This window comes from Bidens hawaiensis, unplaced genomic scaffold (assembly GCF_021521415.1).
Source record: "Bidens hawaiensis isolate Kalapana, Puna unplaced genomic scaffold, B.hawaiensis_p1.1 tig00017157_1, whole genome shotgun sequence".
Lineage (NCBI taxonomy): Eukaryota > Viridiplantae > Streptophyta > Magnoliopsida > Asterales > Asteraceae > Bidens > Bidens hawaiensis.
The window spans coordinates 53,404-75,559 of record NW_027492594.1 but is presented as its reverse complement, the minus strand read 5'-3'; the positions used below and the strand labels follow the sequence as shown (position 1 = coordinate 75,559).

The window sequence follows — 22,156 nt, the reverse complement described above, 5'->3', positions numbered from 1 at the left end:
AACAAACAGTCATCGGTTGATTTCCTTTTAATGGTTACAGTTAAGATGTTATGGTTATTTTGATTTTTTTTGTTATTCTGGTTCGGTTTGGCTTTTTTGGTTCTTAACAAAATACAAAACCGAACCAAAGCCAATATTTCGGTTTTTGCTAAAGTTCAAAACCGAACCGCCGGTTTCTAATTCGGTTTGGTTTTTTTGGTTCTTTCGGTTTCGATTCGGTTTTGTGCACACCCCTACATTGAAGAAAAAACTTGCAACCATTCAATGGAAGATGATAATTTTGTCAAGGGAAATACCATAAAAAACCAACATTCTTTTTGTTTTTTCTCGCAAAAATCCGTAAACATTTTTTGCATGTTGGTCCCTTTACAAGTTAAATTTGAACAAAAGTGTTGTTTATTTAAACAACTTGGAACCGATACATCCTTTCGTTAAGCATCGCGAAAGGTAGCAATGACGAAAATAATAAAAGATAAAAACTTATATATAAAGAACCTAGCCTTAACTCATGTAAATCTAACCAAAAGTACCAATTTGTCTCTATTTAGACGTAAAAAACTTGTTAAGAGTACAATAAGAACATTACTGAACTTAAAAGGTACAACTAACTTACATATATCCCCATTGGTTCCTTTTTCCATGTATATTTTATCCTTGAACAAAGAATACTAGTTTCTTTAGAGGCGATTTGTATTTAGAATACTGTATTATCAAAATTATAGGGAACTCAAATCCATCCCATAGCTATGCCATTAGTAACTCTTATCTACCTTAACGGTATTGAGATTAAAGAAGCAAAGGGCGTCATAGTCTTTTCGTCTTGTAGAAAACATAAACCAATAACAGCGGGATTGAGAAGCTATAAAATGGAAAATGCACTAATGGGTTCATCTCGTAAGCTTTCATTAGAGACCAGCAGTTCTGCATCCAAAAATTAAAAAGCAGAAATCAAAATTTATATCAAATTTCTCCATAATTAACACGCTAAAACTATGATTAGAAAGCAATATGGTCACAACAATAATAACGGTAATCTAACTATGAATTAAAACCCTTTAACGGGTGAGTTGAGAGTTGATTATCGTCTATGATAAACGCATAGTCGCATACTACCTAATAAATCGTTCTTATAAGAAGGTTTATATTTTTGTAGGAATAATATATTTTTTGGTAAGCATGTTTAACTCATTGATTACTTATAGAAAATAGCTAACTTACTAAAAGATTTAGATTATTATAGCAATAATATGTTTTTTCGTATGCATAACTATCTTACTACTTATTTATAGAAATAACTTTACATAATGAATAAAAAATGCTTACAAACCCCCACCCCCACCACTCTCTTTCTGCTTATGTACACTACTCATGTATCTCTATTTCCTCTTAGTAGTTATAGATCAATGATACTCACCTTTAAATGCTTCCAACAAACCGCCATAGACAAAATTGCAAGAATGACCCTAGCCCATTTCCTCAACATCTTCAAAACCCAACCACTTATATGATCACTTGACTTAATTCTTTCATCGTCTACACCATCATCTCTTTTCTTCCCAGAAAGTGAACAAACATGATCTTGATACACCGCTCTCTCAGCAACCACCGCCCCAATAATAATAACAGCCGGTAACACCACAAAATAAATATGAGGAATAACAATCACCATTACATCTGGAAACCCAATAAATTCTAAATTTTTCAAATCATTAAAATTCACCACCCATCCTTTATATGTCATGTATCCTCTATCACCACCTTTAGTGAATACTTGACCTAAAAACCATGGACATAGTATAAGGTACAACAAGTATGCCAATATTAACTTCCACAAAAACTGGATATTGTCCACCTCAGCAAAAACCCATGTCACAAAACTTATAACCCCTTTATTCGCCTTGAAGTATTTGTAACTATACTGTTTTTTCCATACGAAAATGATGATTTTTGGTAGAATAAGAATGATGAAAACAAGAAAATAAAACGACCAAAATATCGGGTAGTATAACTCGGCCCATTGAATCCCCATAACAAAAGCTTCCTTCCATGTCCATGACAGGTCAGCACGCAACCCAGATAACGAAAAAGGTATTAATTCGGTTGAAACTGTTTTATCGTTAATATCGACTGCTTCGATTTGTAGCCAATATCTATTAACAGACGGATCAATAAATGCTTCTGAGTTCCACGGGACAGTGTATAAGTTAAAGTTATCATTTTTATTCATGGAAGCTTCTAGAACCATCTTAAGATCCCCGTGCACTGAATCATATATTTTAGCCTTAACGGATGCAATTGTTGTTGAAGAGAAAACCAGGGCTCTGATATGAGCTGTATCCTCCATTGATTGACATTTATATTTGTTCAACATATCTGTTGATATAAACCGGGAATCTAATGGATAAGTTGGTAAGATCAAGATTTCTTTAGAACCGGTCTTTAAATCGGTGTCGATGAACGATACACGACCTTTATCGATTGCCATAACGCGTATAGCTCGACTTTTCCTCCAATCACCCATTTCCAGCTCCCAAAACTCATTGACGTTTTGACCAACTTTTTGACAACTTTGGATACTTGATGAACTACCCTTTTGATGTATGTTTAGTTGAATAGGGCTATGACCCGTTTCAAGATCCGTTTCATGATGACGTTTTAGATTCTTACCGAATTTTAAATGAAAATGGCCACACAGATAAGCAGTTATGGATTGGTTGAGAAAAATTTGTTTTAGGGTTCTTCCAGAATTTGTGGGTGCGGAAAACGAAAGGGGAAAATGGCCGAACGCGATCTTGGTTGATGATTTTGCTGATGTGGCATCCCATTGTGAGAGATGAGAGTTTAGTTCGTTTAACAGTTGGTCAGTTGGATGCCCAAAAAGATTTGTGGGGCCCCGTAAGCCGGTAGACATTGTGCTGTCGAATGAAACAAATAGAAGATTCCGGCTGCTAGTCTATCAAAATCAAAACAGGTTGGGTAATGGGTCAAAGTCAAAACAGGTATCACATTCAAAGAAATAATATGATGCAGCTTTTCATTTTTATGATGTTTTAATAAACTAGTTTTATATAACATTGCAATAATGTGCAAAAAATGGAGGTTGAAAGAAAAACTAACCTGCAGAGTAACACTGTTGACCGATTGGCTTCTTCCAAGTTGACCAGTGACACTATAGTTTGAAAAAAAGTCAAATGCACCACCAACATTGGGGACACCAAACTTATCATGATTTCCTCTAACATCATAAAAGATGTTTTTATCAAGGCCACTTGTTGTTATAACATTTTTCATTGCATTTTGGTATTCAATCCACTCTTCTTCATTTTGCTTCATTATTAAATGATCCTTGCTTTTACCATCTGTTAGAATTATATAAAGTAATGACTTTTAATCAAATCTTCAAGTAGCATGTAAATGCAAATCAAAATGATTATATATTATCAAAGATGCACCAAATGTTTATACTTTATATTTTATTACAAATAAAATAAGTCGGTTAAAGATTCAAAATTTTAATATTTGGTATATTGTTTTTCACATTCTTACTTCATCTTCATCATCATATCAAATTATTGGTATTTAGTTATTTACTAGCTTCTTGTTGTCATTAAAAAACTGATTTTTCCAAATCTAAATAAGTAAATATGATTGTTACACTTTGATGTTAACATGAAGATGAAATTGCCTATATAAGTAAACATGCAAAGCTCCGATATACTAGTTATGCATAATCAGTTTCAAAAACCACATCCAAACATCCCTAGCTCTTAAAGTAGAATAATTACTTAATAACATGCATCCAAACACCCATTAAGCTAAATCCACATATAACTCAATCACTAGGGCTACACGAACCGAACCGAACCGAACAAGGCGTTGTTCATGTTTATCCGTTAAGCTGTTATCAGACAAGCGAACAGTTTACGAACAGCTAACTGAACGGAATTTATTGTTTGTATCCGTTCATTAAAGAAATGAACTTGTTCATGAACGGTTCACGAATACAAACGAACGAACACATATGAACATAAAAAAATGTTTTATTTGGTTTGGCTAACCGAATTGGTCAGTGTCAAGGTGTTTATTTAACATTCATATCCGTATGTTAATTTTACATATAAATTAATCACATAATACTCATATATATTTTTGTTTTATAGTTAATAATTTTGCTTAAATCAAATTGATTAGATTAGAAAAGTAATTAAACATTATTAAAAACCAAACATAAACGAACACATTATCGAACGAAGATGGCCTATGTTCATGTTGGTTCATTTAATTAACAAACGAAATCCCTTGTCTGTGTCCGTTAACTTATTAAACAAAGGAACATAAACGTTCGGTTCTTTTACAGCCCTATCAATCACTCAATGAACAAATTCTCAACCTACATCACATTTATGTGTTATCAAATTTCAAAGTCCTAAGCATTCGTAATAAATTAGCTTAAAACATCATCAAAATCAACTCAATTCAAATCAAATCATCAAATAATTACGAAAACAGGTCAAATTGTAATGAGAATACCAGTAAGATCGCCGGTGATTAATACGAGTGACGGATTGATCATTGAGAGAGTAGAGCTCACGAATTGCTGGAACTCGAAAGCTCGTTCAGGATAATGAACACTGAAATGAAGATCAGATAGCTGAACGATCCACACCACGTCATCCTCACTATTTTGTACTTGTATAATGTCTCTGTTGTTGTTCGTGTTACTACTGATCTCATCGCTACCAATACAATTGTAGCACAGCAATAAGAGGATTAACAGTTTCATAATGTTGTGTTGTATGATACTGTTTTTAGGGTTTAATTGCAGACCGGGTCGGATCAATGACATCCGCTGGAGGTCAATCATACAGTACTAGCTGTGTTCCAGAGCTTGAACTAAAAAAGAAATGAATGGAAAGATACAAGTACCTTTGTTCCAAAAGTATTTTTTTTAGAAGAACGGATGGAAAGTTAAAAGTTGGGAGGCTGTTCTCGTCGACCTGAAACCTAAAAATTGGAAAGTTAAACAAATAGTGTATTTGGGTTTCTCAAGTTGACCTGAAACCTAAAAATCAGACCCAAGAACTAACCCGAATTACTTCGGTTCGGGTTCGGGTTTGGATCTTTCGGGTTCGGACTTTCTCGGGTTGGGTTTCGGGTAAAAGGTGACAACCATAATTCCTTGTTTTTAACTCCTTATGATTTATCTACAAGTCATAACTCATAAGTCACATTCTCGACTTATGAAACTTTTCCACTAACATATTAAGTAATTCCAAACACTTTATTAACTTGTTGATAAGTTAAAAGTTATAAGGAGACAAAAATAAGGAATTTTAAACACCCGAAATGAAAGGAAATAAAGGAAAAATATAGGTTTTAAAGGGTAAAAAGGCTTTTTTTTTCAATATATAAAGAATTGGAAAGAAAGGAAAGAAAAGAAAAGGAAAGAAAAGAAAAGGAAAGAAAAGGAGATGAAATATATGGAAGGAATGAAAGGGAAAGAAGGTTTTATTTTCCTTTTTTTTCTTTTAATTATGTTAACTTGGGAACACGTTGATAGTTTCGATGATGCGTGAAACCTGTAACTCACATGAAAGTGTCAAAAACCACTTTGCTATATTGGTCTTAGCTTTGGATTTTGTTTAATTCTTTTTATTTTCGTTTTATTTTAGAAGTATGCAAAATTAGATTTTTTCGAACGGCTATTTGGATCACTTATGTGCTATTGTTCACCCGAGTATGAAACTGTGGGATGCTAGGCTGCCACGTCCTTGAAGGAAAACTCGTACATCAGTCCGCCCAATTAGTCTTGTCCTGGAGACCCCACCATATGTGAGTAAAATCCATAACCCCAACTATTTATTGTAGGTGCGGCTTAAACCCAAAAGTAAAAAGATCAATGTTAAAAAACTGGACTGATTGTTATTAAACCATTAGCTTTTGTTGATTGGCTAAGAAAAGAGTCAGTAACGAATGACAATAGCAAATTCTGACATGGATCTAATCGGATTTTCAAAACACAATTAAGAACAATGGAATTAGAACTATGGCTTAGTTTGGTCTTTATTGTAAAAGACTAAAAGATATTGAAAGAATAATATTGTTCATGTTTTTTTATGTTTCAAAACGAAACAAAAGTTAATTATGTACTCGACTAAAAGTAACGGGCAGATTGAGACAAAAAAATTATTGATATGAAATCAAGAAATCTGAAAGTGACATACGACGCCCCCACATGCACCAAAGATGAAAACAAAGATTATGCTGGTCAACAAACGTCAATGCTAGAGTCAACTAACTATCAAGGGTGAGTCAAGCCACTTGTGAGCTACTTAAGATTGGATTGATAAAAAGCTTGAAACAATCTGAGCCTTATCGAGCTCGAGCCAAGCCTAAAACTCGTTTACTTATCAAGCCTTAGCTCAAGCCTTGTATGAAAAGATCATTTAGCCTTGTCAAGTCTTAACAAGCTTTGAGTTTTTCTAAGTTTTAACTCTCTTAAACTTTTATGTATTAATTTAACAATGCTCGAGCTTGGCTTGGGTCATTTAAGTTTTTCTTTTCTCAAAATATATAAAAATAGTTAAAGTATATAAATTAAAGCTCAAACTCGGACTAGTTTATCAACTATGAAAGTCTTAACACCCAATGGGTAATCTGCATGTAAGTGACAATTGCCTACAAAGATACCAATTGCACAAAAACACTATTCCACATAGATTCATACCACAACTGATCACAGGATTGACAAAATTTTGATCCGAAAATGAGAATGGCTTGTTTAAAAACTTTTCCTACCATCATTTTCAACACAAAAAAATCTTAGAAATATAGAAAAAAAAACTGCTTTAAATTATCATCATCATCTAGATTCATATTAATCAAATACAAAGAGAAAACCTATAAAGTTTCTTTGATCTATTCAACAGTACCAATAAAATGAACCAACTGCAGTCACACGCCCACAACTGCACTTATTTAAGCAGCATGCAAGATGATGAAAAGTGTGTAAGCATACAGTAATACAAAAAAATAACTAAAATGAAAAAAATGAAAAACACCGAATTGCAAATGATTTTTGCATTTTCTTGATTCAATATAGTTGACGCCATCCACTCATACTCCTTACTTAGCTTGAGGATGAGACGCGATAAAGTCAACCGCAAGGTCAATGGAGCTAATTTTGTCTGCATCATTATCAGGAATCTCGAACCCAAATTCTTCTTCAAGAGCCATTACAATCTCGACTGTGTCTAAACTATCTAACCCAAGATCGTTTTGGAAGTGTGCGCATGATGTAACCTACAAAATATGAGAATGTGTTCAAACTCAATTAATACTTAAATATAAAGTAAAATATTAACCCATTTTGGCACACAAATCGAACTAAAATATTATAAGCGAATCATGAAACAATTTGAGCAAGAGTCTCCATAACGTGTTTAGAAAAAGCCCGATGCGTGAAGCACACGTGCCACGTATGCAATTCGTGTTTGTTAATAAAAATATTTATAGATGATATTTGAACTTGCTGGCTTTTAAACACAAAAATACAAGATAATCTCATAATCACTAGTCAGATCTGTCCAATAAATAGTTTAATTTGCTCAAATACTCAAACTCATTGTTCAATTGATTTTTCAAATTTGTTCAATCAGATTTAAGAAACTCAGACCCATTGGCCATTGTAATCAACGGTCCAATTTGTTCAAATTCTGTCCAACTGCATAAATCGTTGCAGTACACATAAGACCGCATCACATGATGCGCACAATAGAACTGCGTCGCGCGATGCAATTTCATCACTGCAACATGTGATGTGCACATTATGCGCGCATTTAAATACCAAGATAATAAGATATATTACAACTATGCAAAAACAATTAACATAAAGAAACTAAATACTTAAAAAACTCACTAAAGCCGCTTGTCAATAACACAAATTACCTAGACTCTCATTGACTATTAACTTGACTGATTAGACGATTCATACCAGGTCCTCTCTCTAAATAAACTACTGACGATGCCAAAAACATTTAATTATCAGCTGGTGATCATACAGGTGTACGGCATTATCATCACGTCATCTCAGATATAGACCACATAGATGGTAGCACGATTCATAGTGCCAAGTCAGCACTCTAGTCAACGTATGACTAATCCTAATTCATACTGGAAACAAGATGAACTGTCACATACTACCCCACATAAATTCTAAATTCCTTGTACATGAAGCTTTAATTAGGGCCATATATAATAATTAAAGCATAACGCGTTTAAACATTAATTCAAAATAATAAAGTATAAGGTGTTTCTAGTTTCTACACCTTTAGAACAATGTAGCTTGGTTCCGCCCTTTCACGCCCATTATGCTTTAATTCATTCTAGCCCAAATCAATGATCCATGTACAAAAAGCCCCTTGACAGTCACACCTCACCTCGCCAAAAAGCGCACCAAGGCGCACTATGTGTACAAGCCTCATGTCACTTTGCGCCTAGGGCGTGCTTTTTTAGACCAAGATTAGATTAATAATATTCCTCCAAACTAAAAAAAAAAGATAAACAAGGCCTGATAACTTCAATTTTTCAACAACCACTACTAAAGTAATCACTGTCATCAATTCACCATGATTTCCAATTCACATCAACAATACATAAAAGAAAACACAAATTGCTATCAACCTTTTCGTAATCTCGCCATCTAGCGCACGATTGGCATGCCTAAATCAAAAGATGAAGCTATACATTTCACACACTTTACATGATCATAAATTTCACTTCAAAGACTAATAAACACATGTTAATTGTTGGACTACAATAATAATAACCGGGTACTAGCTTCTTAAAGAACCCATTAGAGTGTACAAAACTCAACCAACAATCAACACAATAATTATCAATCAAACATACACATTTTAATTTTCCAATAGACTCAGCCCTAATTCAAAAGGTTTACATATAAATTAAATGGATTCGTTTAATTACCTTAGAGGGATCAACTTTTTGGAAATTTTTGACGCAGGTAACCACTCGATCAGTCACCTCTGACTTGTCGAAGAAAGATCCTCGTACTTCCTCGGAAAAACGGCGGCGGAAAAGGTGGATTAAGCCTCCTTCGAGTACTCTTCTACTGCTAGGGTTTTGAGCTGAAACATTCAGACGCAGATGCTTCAGGAGTGCATTTCTCGCCGCCATTGATAAACCCTAAGCTGATAGGCTGATGATAGTGAGTTTTTGTGTGTACGTGACCCCTCTAGTTTTATAAGAGCATCTCCTTTCCCGTTTTTGTTTCAAACCGTCAATTTAACATATCACGTCATATTTCAAACTAATTTATAAAAATCTTTATTTTGCGGTCATTACCCGTACTTCATCATCTATCTCATCACCTACTTTTCACTTTATTTAATCTATAACATTGTTAAGAGGTAAAAGTTTATTAATATGAATAATAATGAGCATCGTTACAAGTAGACAGACCATTATAATGGCCGACCACGTGCAAGGACAGGACTCTCCTTTTCCAGCTGGAAATTGTAATTCCTCGTACGATCATCCTTCTTCTTGCCTTTAGAGAGTAGAAGCTCTCCTTGTCTTTTTTTATGTAACGATGTTATGTTATGGGTGTAGATGCTATTTCTGAGTTGTTACCCCTACAATGAACTCAATATTTTACAACTCACTTTTTGAAATACACGTTTTTTCATAATCCGATTATTGATTTCATGCAACCAAGAATCATTGTTTCCTGAAAGTGAACGTTTTGTTTGAAATGTACAATTATGATTATAACATACCGAAACAAATAAAAACGTAGCCTATTTCAGTTACAACTTACCAAAACATATATAGTATCTTCTCAAGACATAGAAGATAAGTATAAAACACTGGGAGAGAATATCCAGTTTTGCCAAAAAAAAAGGTCCACAAAACTATTTTAAAAACCAAAGACCTTTGTTCTTACAAACAACATCATAAATAAATAAAAACTAACAAATTCAAATCAAAGTTGTTAAAAAGTAGTGTAACACCAATTTATAAATAATTATGTCCTTCTCATCTTTGAAGATTTGGAGGAACCTCCATCATTGCTTCTTTTCTTGTTACTATTTTTTTGACTTTCGTTTTACTTGACTCGACACTAATCACACCACCCGGCGGTATATTTCCATCCCCGTTTTGCAAAGCACTCGCAAACTCTACGTCCTTGTCAGCAATCGCATACCTTTGGGAAAACTCCGAGTTCAACACATTGTCACTGCTTGCTTTAAAATCATCCTAGAATACATCCACAAAACAAATTTTAGTTCAAATAATAAGACAATTGTCAACCAAACAAAATTATAGGAAGGCAATATTAATCAATGAAGAAAATAATTCAACTAAACTAGTGGCTTACTTCTTTGACTTGGGGCAGAGTTGAATTAAATTCTTTTGTAGAAATTGAATCCAAATATTTATGAAACTTATTCATCACTTTAAAGAACTGTGACATCACTTGTTTTTCCAACTTCATCACTCTCTATAAAAAAGAGATGATAAATAAATTGAGATAACTAATCAAAGTTTAGTCGAAAACAAACTAAACTAAACCTCGACATAAGACGCATCTTGATTCTGCAAGCCCATGCATAGTAATATAGAGGTTTGTACACATGACAACGAAACTGGTAACTTTTTCTCGAAGTATAAGTACGCAAGTGAATGTGTTAAATCTGAAATCTGTCAATTTAAACAAATATCAGCCTATGTTTTGTTATACAAAATAAATTTGAAAATTCGTTACCAGATGATAATCAGCTTGTTGGTTCACGTAAGCTTTCAGTCTTTTCATATTGATTGATGATTTAAAGATATCACCGTATATATCGTGTGAAATTGTTGATGGAGGGTCTACATCTGTGAAGCTGAGTTTTGGATCCGAATCCAATATGCTATAAAGGCAAAAATATGGCACAATTAAAATTTCGTAAGAAACGTTATTAATAAGTAATAACAGAGACGTGCATACCTCACTGCAAGCTTGTATTCCATAGTGTTAAATCTAGGGGAACACAAACGCCTAGCAACTGATGACCTAAAAGCTAAAGACACAAATGAATTAATTTTCGATAATAAAGTTTTTGAGTTAATTATGCAAATAGTCTATGTGGTCTGGCCAAGGTTTAAAAGTAACGTCGAACCGTATAAAATTACAAACCTTGATAAAAAGGAGCAACAAATCCCAATTCATCTGATCCAGTAACTTCAATATCATCTGTATGTAGAGGTTTGAGCATCATACAAGTATGCTCACCGGTAACAGGATTCTGAAAACAAATCATAAGAAACATGGTCAGAAAGGAAGTTAGTATTAAGCATTAAAAAAAGAGAATGATAATAATAATAATATCAACTTAACTGGAATTTGACATAAATAAAACGGAGCGAATTTACATCTTCTCCAAAAGCGAAACAGATCCAAAGTAAGCCCAAAAGAGACCCCAAGATAATGTAGTTTCTCGTGCGGTCTTTTTGACAGAGGTTCAAGTAGAGCTGGAAGGTCTGACCTTGGTTTTATGTTTTCTTCACGCAATGACGCCTACAGAAAAATGTTTGTTACAAAAAACAAATGTAAAATAATTAAAGAGTAATAATAATATCTTGCTTTCTCGGCTGCTTCGGTAATTCTGACAAATGAAGGTTCCGGACGATCATTCTGGACGACTGCTTCATCAGAGAGGTTAGTGAATTCGCCCTCAAAGTACCTATACATACCAAAAAGATTATTAAAAATCAACCAAACCGAGCTGTAAAACATCAATGAGCATGCAAAAACACAAATCAATCATACCTTGCTAGCAATTTTATGGCTGTCGAACCATATCCAAGCTGCAATATTATGAGATCACAATCATTAATGTTGCACTTAACTAATAAGATAAAAAACAAAGTGATTGAAGCGGGTAGAGGTACCTTCATTGCGTCAGGGTGTGTAGCGATACGCACAATCCTAGCACCAGAAAGACTCGGAAAGTCTTCATCTTGAAACTGTTGACAAAATTTCCATGGAATTTGGTCTCCTGAAGGCTGATGACCAGCTCTTAAACTATTCAATGCAGAATCCTTTGAAATTTTTCCTTCAAAACAAATCTGTACAACAGTTAATTAACTATCGTTTAAATAATTAAATACGAGAAAAAATGAAAACAAAACAAACTTGGATGACACAAAGAATATCTGGGAGCTTATTGCTTGATTCATCCACAGGACCTGTGCGCACACATAAGTAAAATCGACAAAAAAAAATAGTAAAATATAATAACATAGCGAAACGAACAAACGAAAGGCATACCGAGTAACACAAACAAGTGATGAGCTGGTGCATCAGCCAATAATTGAAGATCATTTGGAGAATTTTTGTAGTGAGAAGCAACGTATAGAGCCATCATTCGCTAAATAAAGTGAAAATACATATGTAAGCCAAATGAGTAAGTAACAGACTCATATATCATAAGTTCATAACTACCTGCAGAAATAACTCGCTGTCTTTATGATATGAGAAAAGCGTATCCCGGTTAACATAATAAAGATTACACTCACTCGGAAGAGGTGACCTACTTGCACAAATAGATTACAGGTTAATGAAGTCAAAACAACAACAACAACAACAACAACAACAATAATAATAAAAATAATAACAGCAAAAAAACAAGTAACCTGTTAACGATAGGTACGGAATTTACTATGTCCAAACAAAGTAAATTGTTAAGCCAAGATTCAACCAAATCACCAGGCGCGTATCTAATAGACTCAGTCAAATCTATCTGTCTAAATGATCGCCCTGAATTGAAACAAATTAAATCATTTTGAGACAAACTAACTATCAGAAAATTCAACTGAAAGGCTTATGATACCAGAATTAGGATTGGCGTCTTTGGTTTTTGTAGAAGCTACACTTTGCTCTTTTAATTGCTGCAAAAGCTTTAACGATAAAGATCGCCCTGTCCCTTCATAGCTTTAAGAAAGATATATATACAACAGTTAAGATTATGCAAAGTGCAAGCACTGTACACAAATAGATACATATGTATCTTCGTACCCGTTAACAGTAGAAGAAAGGAAAACGACATAAGGCCCAAATAAGGACTTAACAACTGGCAGTGGAATAGCTGCAGCTTCATCAATCACCAAAAGCTCAACTTGAGACAGTTTTTCATGTTCATGAGGTTGTATGTACTGCAACAGACGACACGTTATATACAATCAGAGGAAATTGAGGTCCCAAAACAAAGAATATAAAACAAGAAGAGGGGCATGCATGAAAACCTGAATTGTCTGCCTATGCTGTTTGTATATATTTATTCTGATAGCCACCTTCCTGAGCTCTGGATTTGAGCTTCTGACAATATCATAATCCAAATGCTCCTAAAAATGTCAATAAAATATACATATCAACAATAGTTATCAGTCGGTAAGCGCAAAAAAAGCGAGGGCCCAAGAAAAAAAAACGCAATAATTAAAACAATAAAATATATATGTAATAGATATATAAAACTATTATTACTCCCAAATATAATAAAAATTTAATACAATTAACAATTTAAACATTTAACCAATGCAAAAAAATTAATAAAACCTTTTAAGTAATGATATATATATATGGGAAGGTTAACGTACAAATGATAATTACATAATTACTCTATGATAATTACTCTACTTGTATATATAATTACTCTACTTGGTTCTCACGTTTAGCACGTTAATTTCATTTGTATTTGATCCAAACCATATATATATATATATTAAAACAGAATCAAGAATTATCGATGATGTTGGAGTAAATTACGTAAGTTGACCTATTTTTTAGGTGATTTTTATCATTCAGTTATTGATTTAAAAAAAGGAAATCAAAAAAAAGATAAAAAAAAAGATCGAAAAAAAAATAGGAAGCGTCTCCTGGATATGCGCCTTTAGCATTAAGAAGTGGGAAACCACCACTTCGCCCAAAAATTGCTCTTAGGCGTGTGCTTTTATCGCTTTTAATAACTATGATATCAACAAATGTAATCATAATTATACAAGAAACAAAAACCAGGCACAATACACTGAATAGCATGTTACATGCTTTGAATCGATTAAAAATATGAAATATAAACAACTTTCACCTTGTACTCAAGCATGCCAAATCCCAATTCTACAAACTCAAATAATGTTTTAAGATTTTCTGGGCTAGGAGCTGTCACATATATATTTGAATACCTGCAGAATCGATCATATGTTGACTAAAATATTAGATCAATGCATATAACAAAAAAATATATGTAAAAAGTTAGATTGTCACCCACCCTGCGGCAACAGCTCCAGCAACTGCAAAACCAAGTGCAGCCGACTTCCCACGACCACGACCAGCAATCAAAGCCACCGTGTTACGTAATGTCTTATCCAAAATCGCATCAAGACATGTAATTACAGCTTTACCTAAATAAACAACATTCACAATATGTTAACTTCATGTGTACTTGTAATATTAGCAAATATTATCAACATAAGAGTTAAGACACATCAGTACCTGATCTGATGTGCAACACTTGTTAATCAGTGGACCGACAGGAAAGTCATCCTTTAACTGCTCTTTCAGAGCTTTCAAATCACGCTCCGCTTCTAAGAGCCCCTCAGAGTCCTTTTATTGCAAAAAAAAATAATAATAAAATTTCATGTCTTATACAAGGAAATCTAGAATGTCAAAGAAACCAGAGATGTACGTACCTCTTGTACTTGAACGGGTGTTATTGATTTCATGTGAGAAGAAATTGGTAATATATTTAACTCATCATCGATAACCATACACGAACCGCACGATGCAAGAGAAAGTAAAAAACGTTCGTTAAAGCGTCCAGTGGCTAACGAATGGGATTCTGTACGAAATCTTTCATGAACATCCTGCAAGTAACATCATTAGCAATTAAACTCATAATTGCAGTTGCTATTTGAAATAATAAGCTTGTGATGCAATTCATACCATAACCATGGTGTATAGACTAGTAAGCATTTTTAAAGAATGAAGTAACAGAATAACCAATCCACCGCCTTCCACTGTTTCTATAGTTCTAGCGAGAAGGTTCGGTGTCAGAGCCTCAAAATCCTGGTGAAAGAAATACAAAACTATGCAGATTAAAACGTACCGACTACAATATAACTTAGACTTAATATGAAATGCAATCTACCTGTAGTATACAGGCGCCAAAGGTATTTCCAAGAATCCTCTCAGAATCCTTGTACCGGCAATAAGTAACCAAACCTGAAAAGCGATACACTTTTTTCAGGATCCATCCCTGGGTTACTCATGAGCTTCTTGATTGGTTTGGCCCGCTTTCCCCGCTTTGCCTTATGACTGTGAGACACAAACAAATAACATGGAATTAGCCAATAACATTCTAAAGTTGGGTGTTTTGTTTGGAGCCTAAAGTGTGAGAAGTTACCTGGTAAGTTGAAGTTGATCCTTGTAACACCATAAAACTTTAGGTTTAGACTTTTTAACTGATCTGCTAAGTATGTCATGAAGGTTTACAATCTGCAGATCGCGACACTTACATATTAACATATGCATACATACAGAAATAATAATTTATATAAAAAAATAAAAAAAGTGTATGTGTGTGCCTGGTTGTGGGCATTTTCGTCGCCGATAATAAGAAAGAATGAGCGGTGTCTGGTCTTGACTCCGTTTTCAATTAGTGTTCTGATTCGTTCGTCAATCTTCTTCCTCACCATACTGCTTGATCGATTGCCTTTCAAACGCTTTTAGGCTTTAAGTTATTTAGGTTTTTAAGTGTGGTTTGCATGTAAGTCTTATATTTGAACAAAAGTGTGGTTTTTTTTAACAACTTGAAACCAATACATCCTTTTGTTAAACATGCATCCACGCCGTGTTTCCGAGATCATTTATGTAAAGAAAATCAAGGATTTTATTTTTCTTATCTTTTCTTTTCTTTTGGTATATTCTCTTTCTCTTCAATTTATTTTCCTTCAAAATCTTTCCAAGTTGGAAACATACAAATTCTTTTATCTTTAAATACTATTAAAGCAATACAATTTATACACATGACATCAGGCCCTCCACATAGGATGTTATCTAGATGTCATGTGGACTATTTCCTATTTTCTTAATTTCTAGCCATTAAAATAAATCAATATTAAATATCATGTGACATGGACCCATTTTAGAATATTTATAACCCATGACCCGTAATAACCCGCTTCCTCCACAAAAAACTATACCCGGTCCATTTTTCATAATCCACAACCAATTCCACAACTCATTTTTCTCTCTAACCTCCTCACGAAGATACGAACCCTAATTCCGCCGCTCATACCCAACATCGAACATCTACCCAACAATTGTTAAATCTACTATGATTTTCTTCACGTCCAAGGTTATTGATGTCTCCAATCCATTCGATTCCGTTCAATTGATCGTTCCTCAGAGACGATGTTATAAGGATATTTTTGGTCAATTAATAATGATTATAACAGATCGATTATTCGATGAATATATTAAAGTTAATTAACAATCCATTGTTGCACATAGAGTTAGTTATTTATTATAATATTTCCGGCCACTTTATTACTCTTTTCTTTAGTAAATTTTCTCAACGTAATTTCCGTCCAATTTCTGATTATTTTCCATCCAATTTGTTATTGTTTTCTTTACTAAATATTAACAAACATAATTTCCGTCCAAATTATGATTTTTTTTCCTGCCAATTTTGATTCAGTTTTATCAAAAGTCAGAAACTTCGATTTAATATTTTGTTAATTGCAATTTTTTTGAATGTTTAATAAATTTGTTTGTAAATTATTTGTTTCATATATAATTATATTCTAGAAATATTAATTATAAATTTACTAAATTTTTTATAATATTTTATATAATTATTTAAAATACATCTTACAATATAATATTGATCTTCCAAATATAATTTACTCTAAAATTTTCTAAAAAATTAAATGTACATTAAGTTGAACCGTTATTATTTAACTATAATTGGTAGTCAAATCTAATTTAATATTTAACATGTTGACTATAATTTAAAATTCAAATTTTATTTAAAGCTTTGACTATAAAAAAGATAATTAAGAAAATAATTTATGTTTTTACTATTGTTATTATTTGATTCCTAAATTATTCAATGTATTATTTTTAAATATAAACTAATTTCGGAAAAACCTTAAACATAGAAATATTAAAACTTATTATATAATACATTCTAATAATACTTTTTTTATAATTAATCGCTTATTTTTGGAGATGATTATTTGAATACGATTTATGTTTTTAATGTATAATTATTCAATGTATAATTATTCTAATAATAGTTTTTTTTTTATAATCAATCGATTATTTTTGGAGATGATTATTTACAATAAACCGGTTTATTATATTCAAAATTCAAATTTTATGTAAACAATTTACTATAAAAGCGATAATTAAGGAAATCGTTTATGTTTTCGTTAATATATTTATTATTTGATTCCTAAATTATTCAATGTATAATTATTAAATATAAACTGATTTCGGAAATAACTTAAACATGGAAATACTAAAAGTTATTATATAATACATTCTAATGATAGTTTTTTTTATAATCATTCGGTTATTTTTGGAGAAGATTATTTACAATAAACCGGTTTATTATATTCAGAATTATGTTTAGAAAGTTTATATACATGATGCGTTTAACAAAATTAATATTCTCTACATCTTACTATATAATATCTAATCACATAATCATTTTTCATAATTTTCATAATCATAACCTTTTTCTTCCATTCATATCTTCTGCAATGTAAGCTTTCAATTGATTATGGGATTCCACACCCAAAACATAATTTTCTTTTTATATTCACCGTTTTAAGTTTGGTTATATATGTTTAATTTTTTTTTTGAATTTGTGTTCACAAAATATTAATGTCACTAAATTTCTCAATAATGTATAATAAACACGTATTATATTTGTACCCATTTTAACTAATAAGTTTTTAAAATATAATATAAATCTTCTAATTATAACATCCAAACAATTTGATAGTTTAAGTCTTTATAATGTTTTCAAAGAATATTAAAATATTTGATAATTTATTTCCTATACGTTTATAATTTGTTTTCATTGATTTTGTATTTTATTTTTTCACCTTTAATTATTTTCAAAGTAAACACAAAATTTTTTTAATCTTTCCAAAGTTATTTGAAAATTCATTTATTGTAAAACGTTTTTAAGTTTTGCAAATTTAACAAAATATTAATGTCAGTGATTTAAATGTTTGTTGCAAGATTGGTCAAAAATCAAAAAAAAATTCATAATTTTTTGAAGTTGACTAATTTTAATTTTTTTATATTTTGTAGCTATTTTGAAAATATTTCAAAACGGGTTGTTTTAAAAGGGTATCAAATTTGTTATGTATAAAATGACGGCCAAAAAAGGTTTTTATTGATATATATATATATATTTTTGGTTTAATGATTTAAGTTAGAAAAATATTTTATGTTGTCATTTTACTTTGTTTGTTGTTTTATGCTATTTTGTTTTAATAAATACAACAATTTAATAAAAACAACTTTATTAATGTTAAAATGTTACTCATCATTAAATATGTTATTATGGTATATTTAATTTGGATGTCATTGTTTTATTATATTTTCAGGTGGTAAAGCAAAATGAGTTTCTTTTGGTAGAATGTTTGAAGAAGTTGATGGTGGTTCAATATGAAAGAATATGTTTATGTCTTGTTTGATGTTTTTGGTTGTTCGATGTACATTAACTTATTGTAACTTTTAACTTTTAATATATAGACAATGTAAATGGTTAACGTTTTGGTCTGAAAGTTTGAAGAAGTTTTGTGTTGTTTGAATTTGTTGTTTATATTTATTATGTTTATTGACATGTTTTTCGCCCGTGTTCAACACGGGCTATACCCTAGTTTTACTCATTATTTTCTCTCTCACATCCTCTCCTTTTATTTCTTTGAGTAAAGTGTCATTTTCGTCCTTGTGGTTTGGCAAATAATACGAATTTAGTCTAAACAGTTTATTTTTTGCATATGGACCCTCCACGTTTCCCAGTTCTTATCAATTACATCCAAATTACTAACCCCGTTAAATTTAATCGTTAAGTAAGTGGTAGACATGTCGTTTCACAATTTTTTTATTATAATACTTATTTTAGTGAACTGCGGATTTCGTCCCTCTAGTTTGTTCAAATGTGCAGTTGATGTACATATAAATATACGTCTTTTCGACATCAAATAATCTCTAAAAACTGCAATTTTTATCCAATAACATAGCATAAAAGACTACTTATCATAATAAAACATAACTTCAGGTAAAACCAAGCCTCAAACGAAGAAACAAGCAAAAAGACGAAGAAAAACAGAAGAAAACACAAGAAAACAAATAAACACGCCCCCATGCCTCAAGAAACACGCCCCCATGCTTCTGAAACAAGAAAAGACAAAATATGGAAGCAAAAGCACGGGGCCATGCTCATCATGCACGGGGCCGTAGACGAGAACACAGAAAAGACAAAGAATAATTAAGCACATGTCACTAAAAATCACGAGGTTGTGCCTTCCAACCACGAGGGCCGTGGCCTCGTTACAGAAAAGACAAAACAAATCTGGCACATGTCATAAAAATGCACGGGGCCGTTCTCATCAAGCACGGGGTCGTGCTTCACACTCCAGATTGCCTATAAATAGTGGCTCTTGTGCCATTTGAAGAGTGTGCCTTGAAAAGAATTATCTCCGGTTTTCACTTATAAAAACACACACTAACACTCACTTTGAAGATCTAGTGAAGAGTTTGAAGGTTTGGAGGTAATCACCACTAATCATCATCATCAACCATCATTACCATCATTAAGAAGAAGGATTCATCTACATTTGGTTAGATTGTTCTAAGTTTAATCATGTATTTGTTATTATCAATCATCTTAATGTTCATCATTATGCTCATTATGAGCTAAACTCCTTTTACCATCTAAAATCTATGAAGAAGCTTTGTTTTACTTGATAATTAATCAAGACATGTGATGTAGTCTAGTAAAGTACATCGTTATATTACAATTATCTTTTGATGAGAAATGTTTCACCATCTTAAATCACTAAATCAAAGTTGGTGGTTGTCAATATCTTTGGCAATCGTTCATGTTCTTGAAAGATAGAAATACTTTGATACATTATAGAAACATGGATCCTTATATTGTACTTAGAAATGATGAGATATAAGATATGGTGTATTTTTCTAAACCTTGGTAATCCGAAAATGGCTTTGCTTAGGATATCAAATTAGTTAAAGAAACCATATGTTAACGGAATGTGTAACTATAACCTACATAAATCAACCAAGGGGAGGTTGTGTGACTAAACTACAACCACTCGAAGTTGTTAGAATTGGTATTTGAGAAATCGAAGTCAATCCTAATCTTTCTACTTTACGAAACTACTTGCCAACTTAAATCGACATCATTGAGATGGTATGACATTAGGATAGGGTGGACTTTAAAATGCGCATACCATCTGATGTGCGAAACGGTCTATTAAAAATATAACCTAACCTAGACACTCTAGCTTTAAATTTATAAACCTAGACTCTCCTAATGGTAGACCACTAGACAGAAAAGTGTACCTATCGACTGTAGTAAAGCCTAATGAAGTCCGGATATCGAACCCACGAGACACTAGCGACACCTAAACTAGACTCTGACTTATAACTTAAATAAATTGATTTTATTGATTTTTGTTTTTTTTTAACTATTAAAATATAAAATAAATAATACTTAAACTAAAACTGACACGAACAAATAGGGGTAAAACTCAAATAGGGAGAACAACTACCTAGGCAAGGAATCCTACTAGTCAACTCGTAAACTCTCGGAATTGGATTTATGAATGGTACCGTATTCTAAAAATATGAAACTTAAGGAATAACTACAGTACGCTAGATTACCTCCCGGTCTCACCAACAATACCTAAGAACCCTAAATATCATGTAAGCTCAACGGTTTAATGGTTCGGATCACCTCCCGGTCTCACCTTACCTAACTATGCTAAAGTACCCAAAGATTAAATTACCTCCCGGTCTCTCTAATCACAAAACACACTAAGGCGTAAAGGGGTATTCTATTGAATTCGGTTATAATTCGGATCTGTAAGAATCTAAGGAATCTAGGGTAACTCACTCCCGTGCAATCACTACCCAAACCCGCAAAAGACCAAAACAGACGACACTTAATTACCTCCCGGTCTCTCAAGTGGCAGAATATAAGGTATCTCTAAACTCTCAATTACCGTTCCTATGGAATACGTTAACAATAAACCATAAACTAGTTGTAAACACACAGTAAACAACCTAATACGCATCCATACATGAAAGACATTCACAAAGACGCATATGGAACAATTAATTGATAATAAATTAATACCAAATACGCATATGCATCACAACCAAATAAATAAAAACTTTACCAAAGCATCACCAATCAATAATAAATCCAAAACCAAAAATAAAACGAGTCTAAAAAGTATCCGTCCAAACCCAGGCAGTATAACAATTTAGCCAATCATAATTACGAATGAAACAAATATAAAATATATATTATGGTTCATCGTAAAAAGAAATAAATATGATTGAGCTACTAGCCTGGTTAAATTATTGAGCAGCCTACGAGCTTAAATTAATTCACTTTTTGAAAAAGTCGTGAGAATATTTGACATGCTAGCGAGCTTGAGGTGCTTGCTTGTTTATATTGCCGTGAATCCGTGACTTTTTGGATAGCTGCTTGGCTGCTGCTTTCTTTTATTTCTTGTTTTCAAATTGAGCAGTAGCATCAACAGGGGGCGACCCCTTTGATTTGCCTCCCAATCTCCAACACAAGACCCTTTCTCCAATTAATTTTGTCCCGTAGGGTTTTTTTTGGGAACCCCCTTTTTAAATATTGATTCTTCTTACCCCCATTCTTTACTCCTATTGGCCAGCCCAAATAACTTTGTTAATCAGCCCATATGTCTATAAATTATTACCTGCCATTAGAATAGAGGTGTACATTCAAACCGGTTCCTGGAACCGAACCGGTGGACCCGAACCGGACCCGAACCGGTTCCTACCTGATTTTTGTAG

At 32.6% G+C, this 22,156-nt stretch overlaps 3 protein-coding genes across 3 annotated transcripts; all 3 read right to left on the bottom strand.

Moving 5' to 3' along the window:
• Positions 1–688: 688 nt before the first annotated feature.
• LOC143553185 (putative metallophosphoesterase At3g03305) lies at positions 689–4,825 on the bottom strand. Its single transcript, XM_077043223.1, has 4 exons — positions 4,531–4,825; positions 3,118–3,359; positions 1,415–2,953; positions 689–921 (listed from the first exon to the last, which is right to left on the bottom strand). Exons 1-4 carry the CDS (start codon positions 4,781–4,783, stop codon positions 805–807), a joined length of 2,151 nt encoding a protein of 716 aa, XP_076899338.1. The 5' UTR covers positions 4,784–4,825; the 3' UTR covers positions 689–804.
• A 2,026-nt stretch (positions 4,826–6,851) lies between these two features.
• LOC143553162 (acyl carrier protein 2, mitochondrial-like) lies at positions 6,852–9,201 on the bottom strand. Its single transcript, XM_077043203.1, has 2 exons — positions 8,986–9,201; positions 6,852–7,302 (listed from the first exon to the last, which is right to left on the bottom strand). Exons 1-2 carry the CDS (start codon positions 9,193–9,195, stop codon positions 7,126–7,128), a joined length of 387 nt encoding a protein of 128 aa, XP_076899318.1. The 5' UTR covers positions 9,196–9,201; the 3' UTR covers positions 6,852–7,125.
• An 855-nt stretch (positions 9,202–10,056) lies between these two features.
• On the bottom strand, positions 10,057–15,753 carry LOC143553154 (RNA cytidine acetyltransferase 1-like). Its single transcript, XM_077043197.1, has 25 exons — positions 15,643–15,753; positions 15,462–15,553; positions 15,262–15,373; positions 15,002–15,202; positions 14,749–14,922; positions 14,553–14,662; positions 14,328–14,462; positions 14,148–14,241; positions 13,309–13,407; positions 13,082–13,218; positions 12,897–12,997; positions 12,700–12,823; positions 12,509–12,596; positions 12,335–12,434; positions 12,200–12,252; positions 11,956–12,132; positions 11,834–11,871; positions 11,648–11,747; positions 11,402–11,581; positions 11,201–11,309; positions 11,012–11,084; positions 10,787–10,934; positions 10,594–10,722; positions 10,400–10,522; positions 10,057–10,278 (listed from the first exon to the last, which is right to left on the bottom strand). The coding sequence occupies exons 1-25, from the start codon at positions 15,751–15,753 to the stop codon at positions 10,057–10,059; spliced, it is 3,030 nt and encodes a 1,009-aa protein (XP_076899312.1).
• Positions 15,754–22,156: the final 6,403 nt, after the last annotated feature.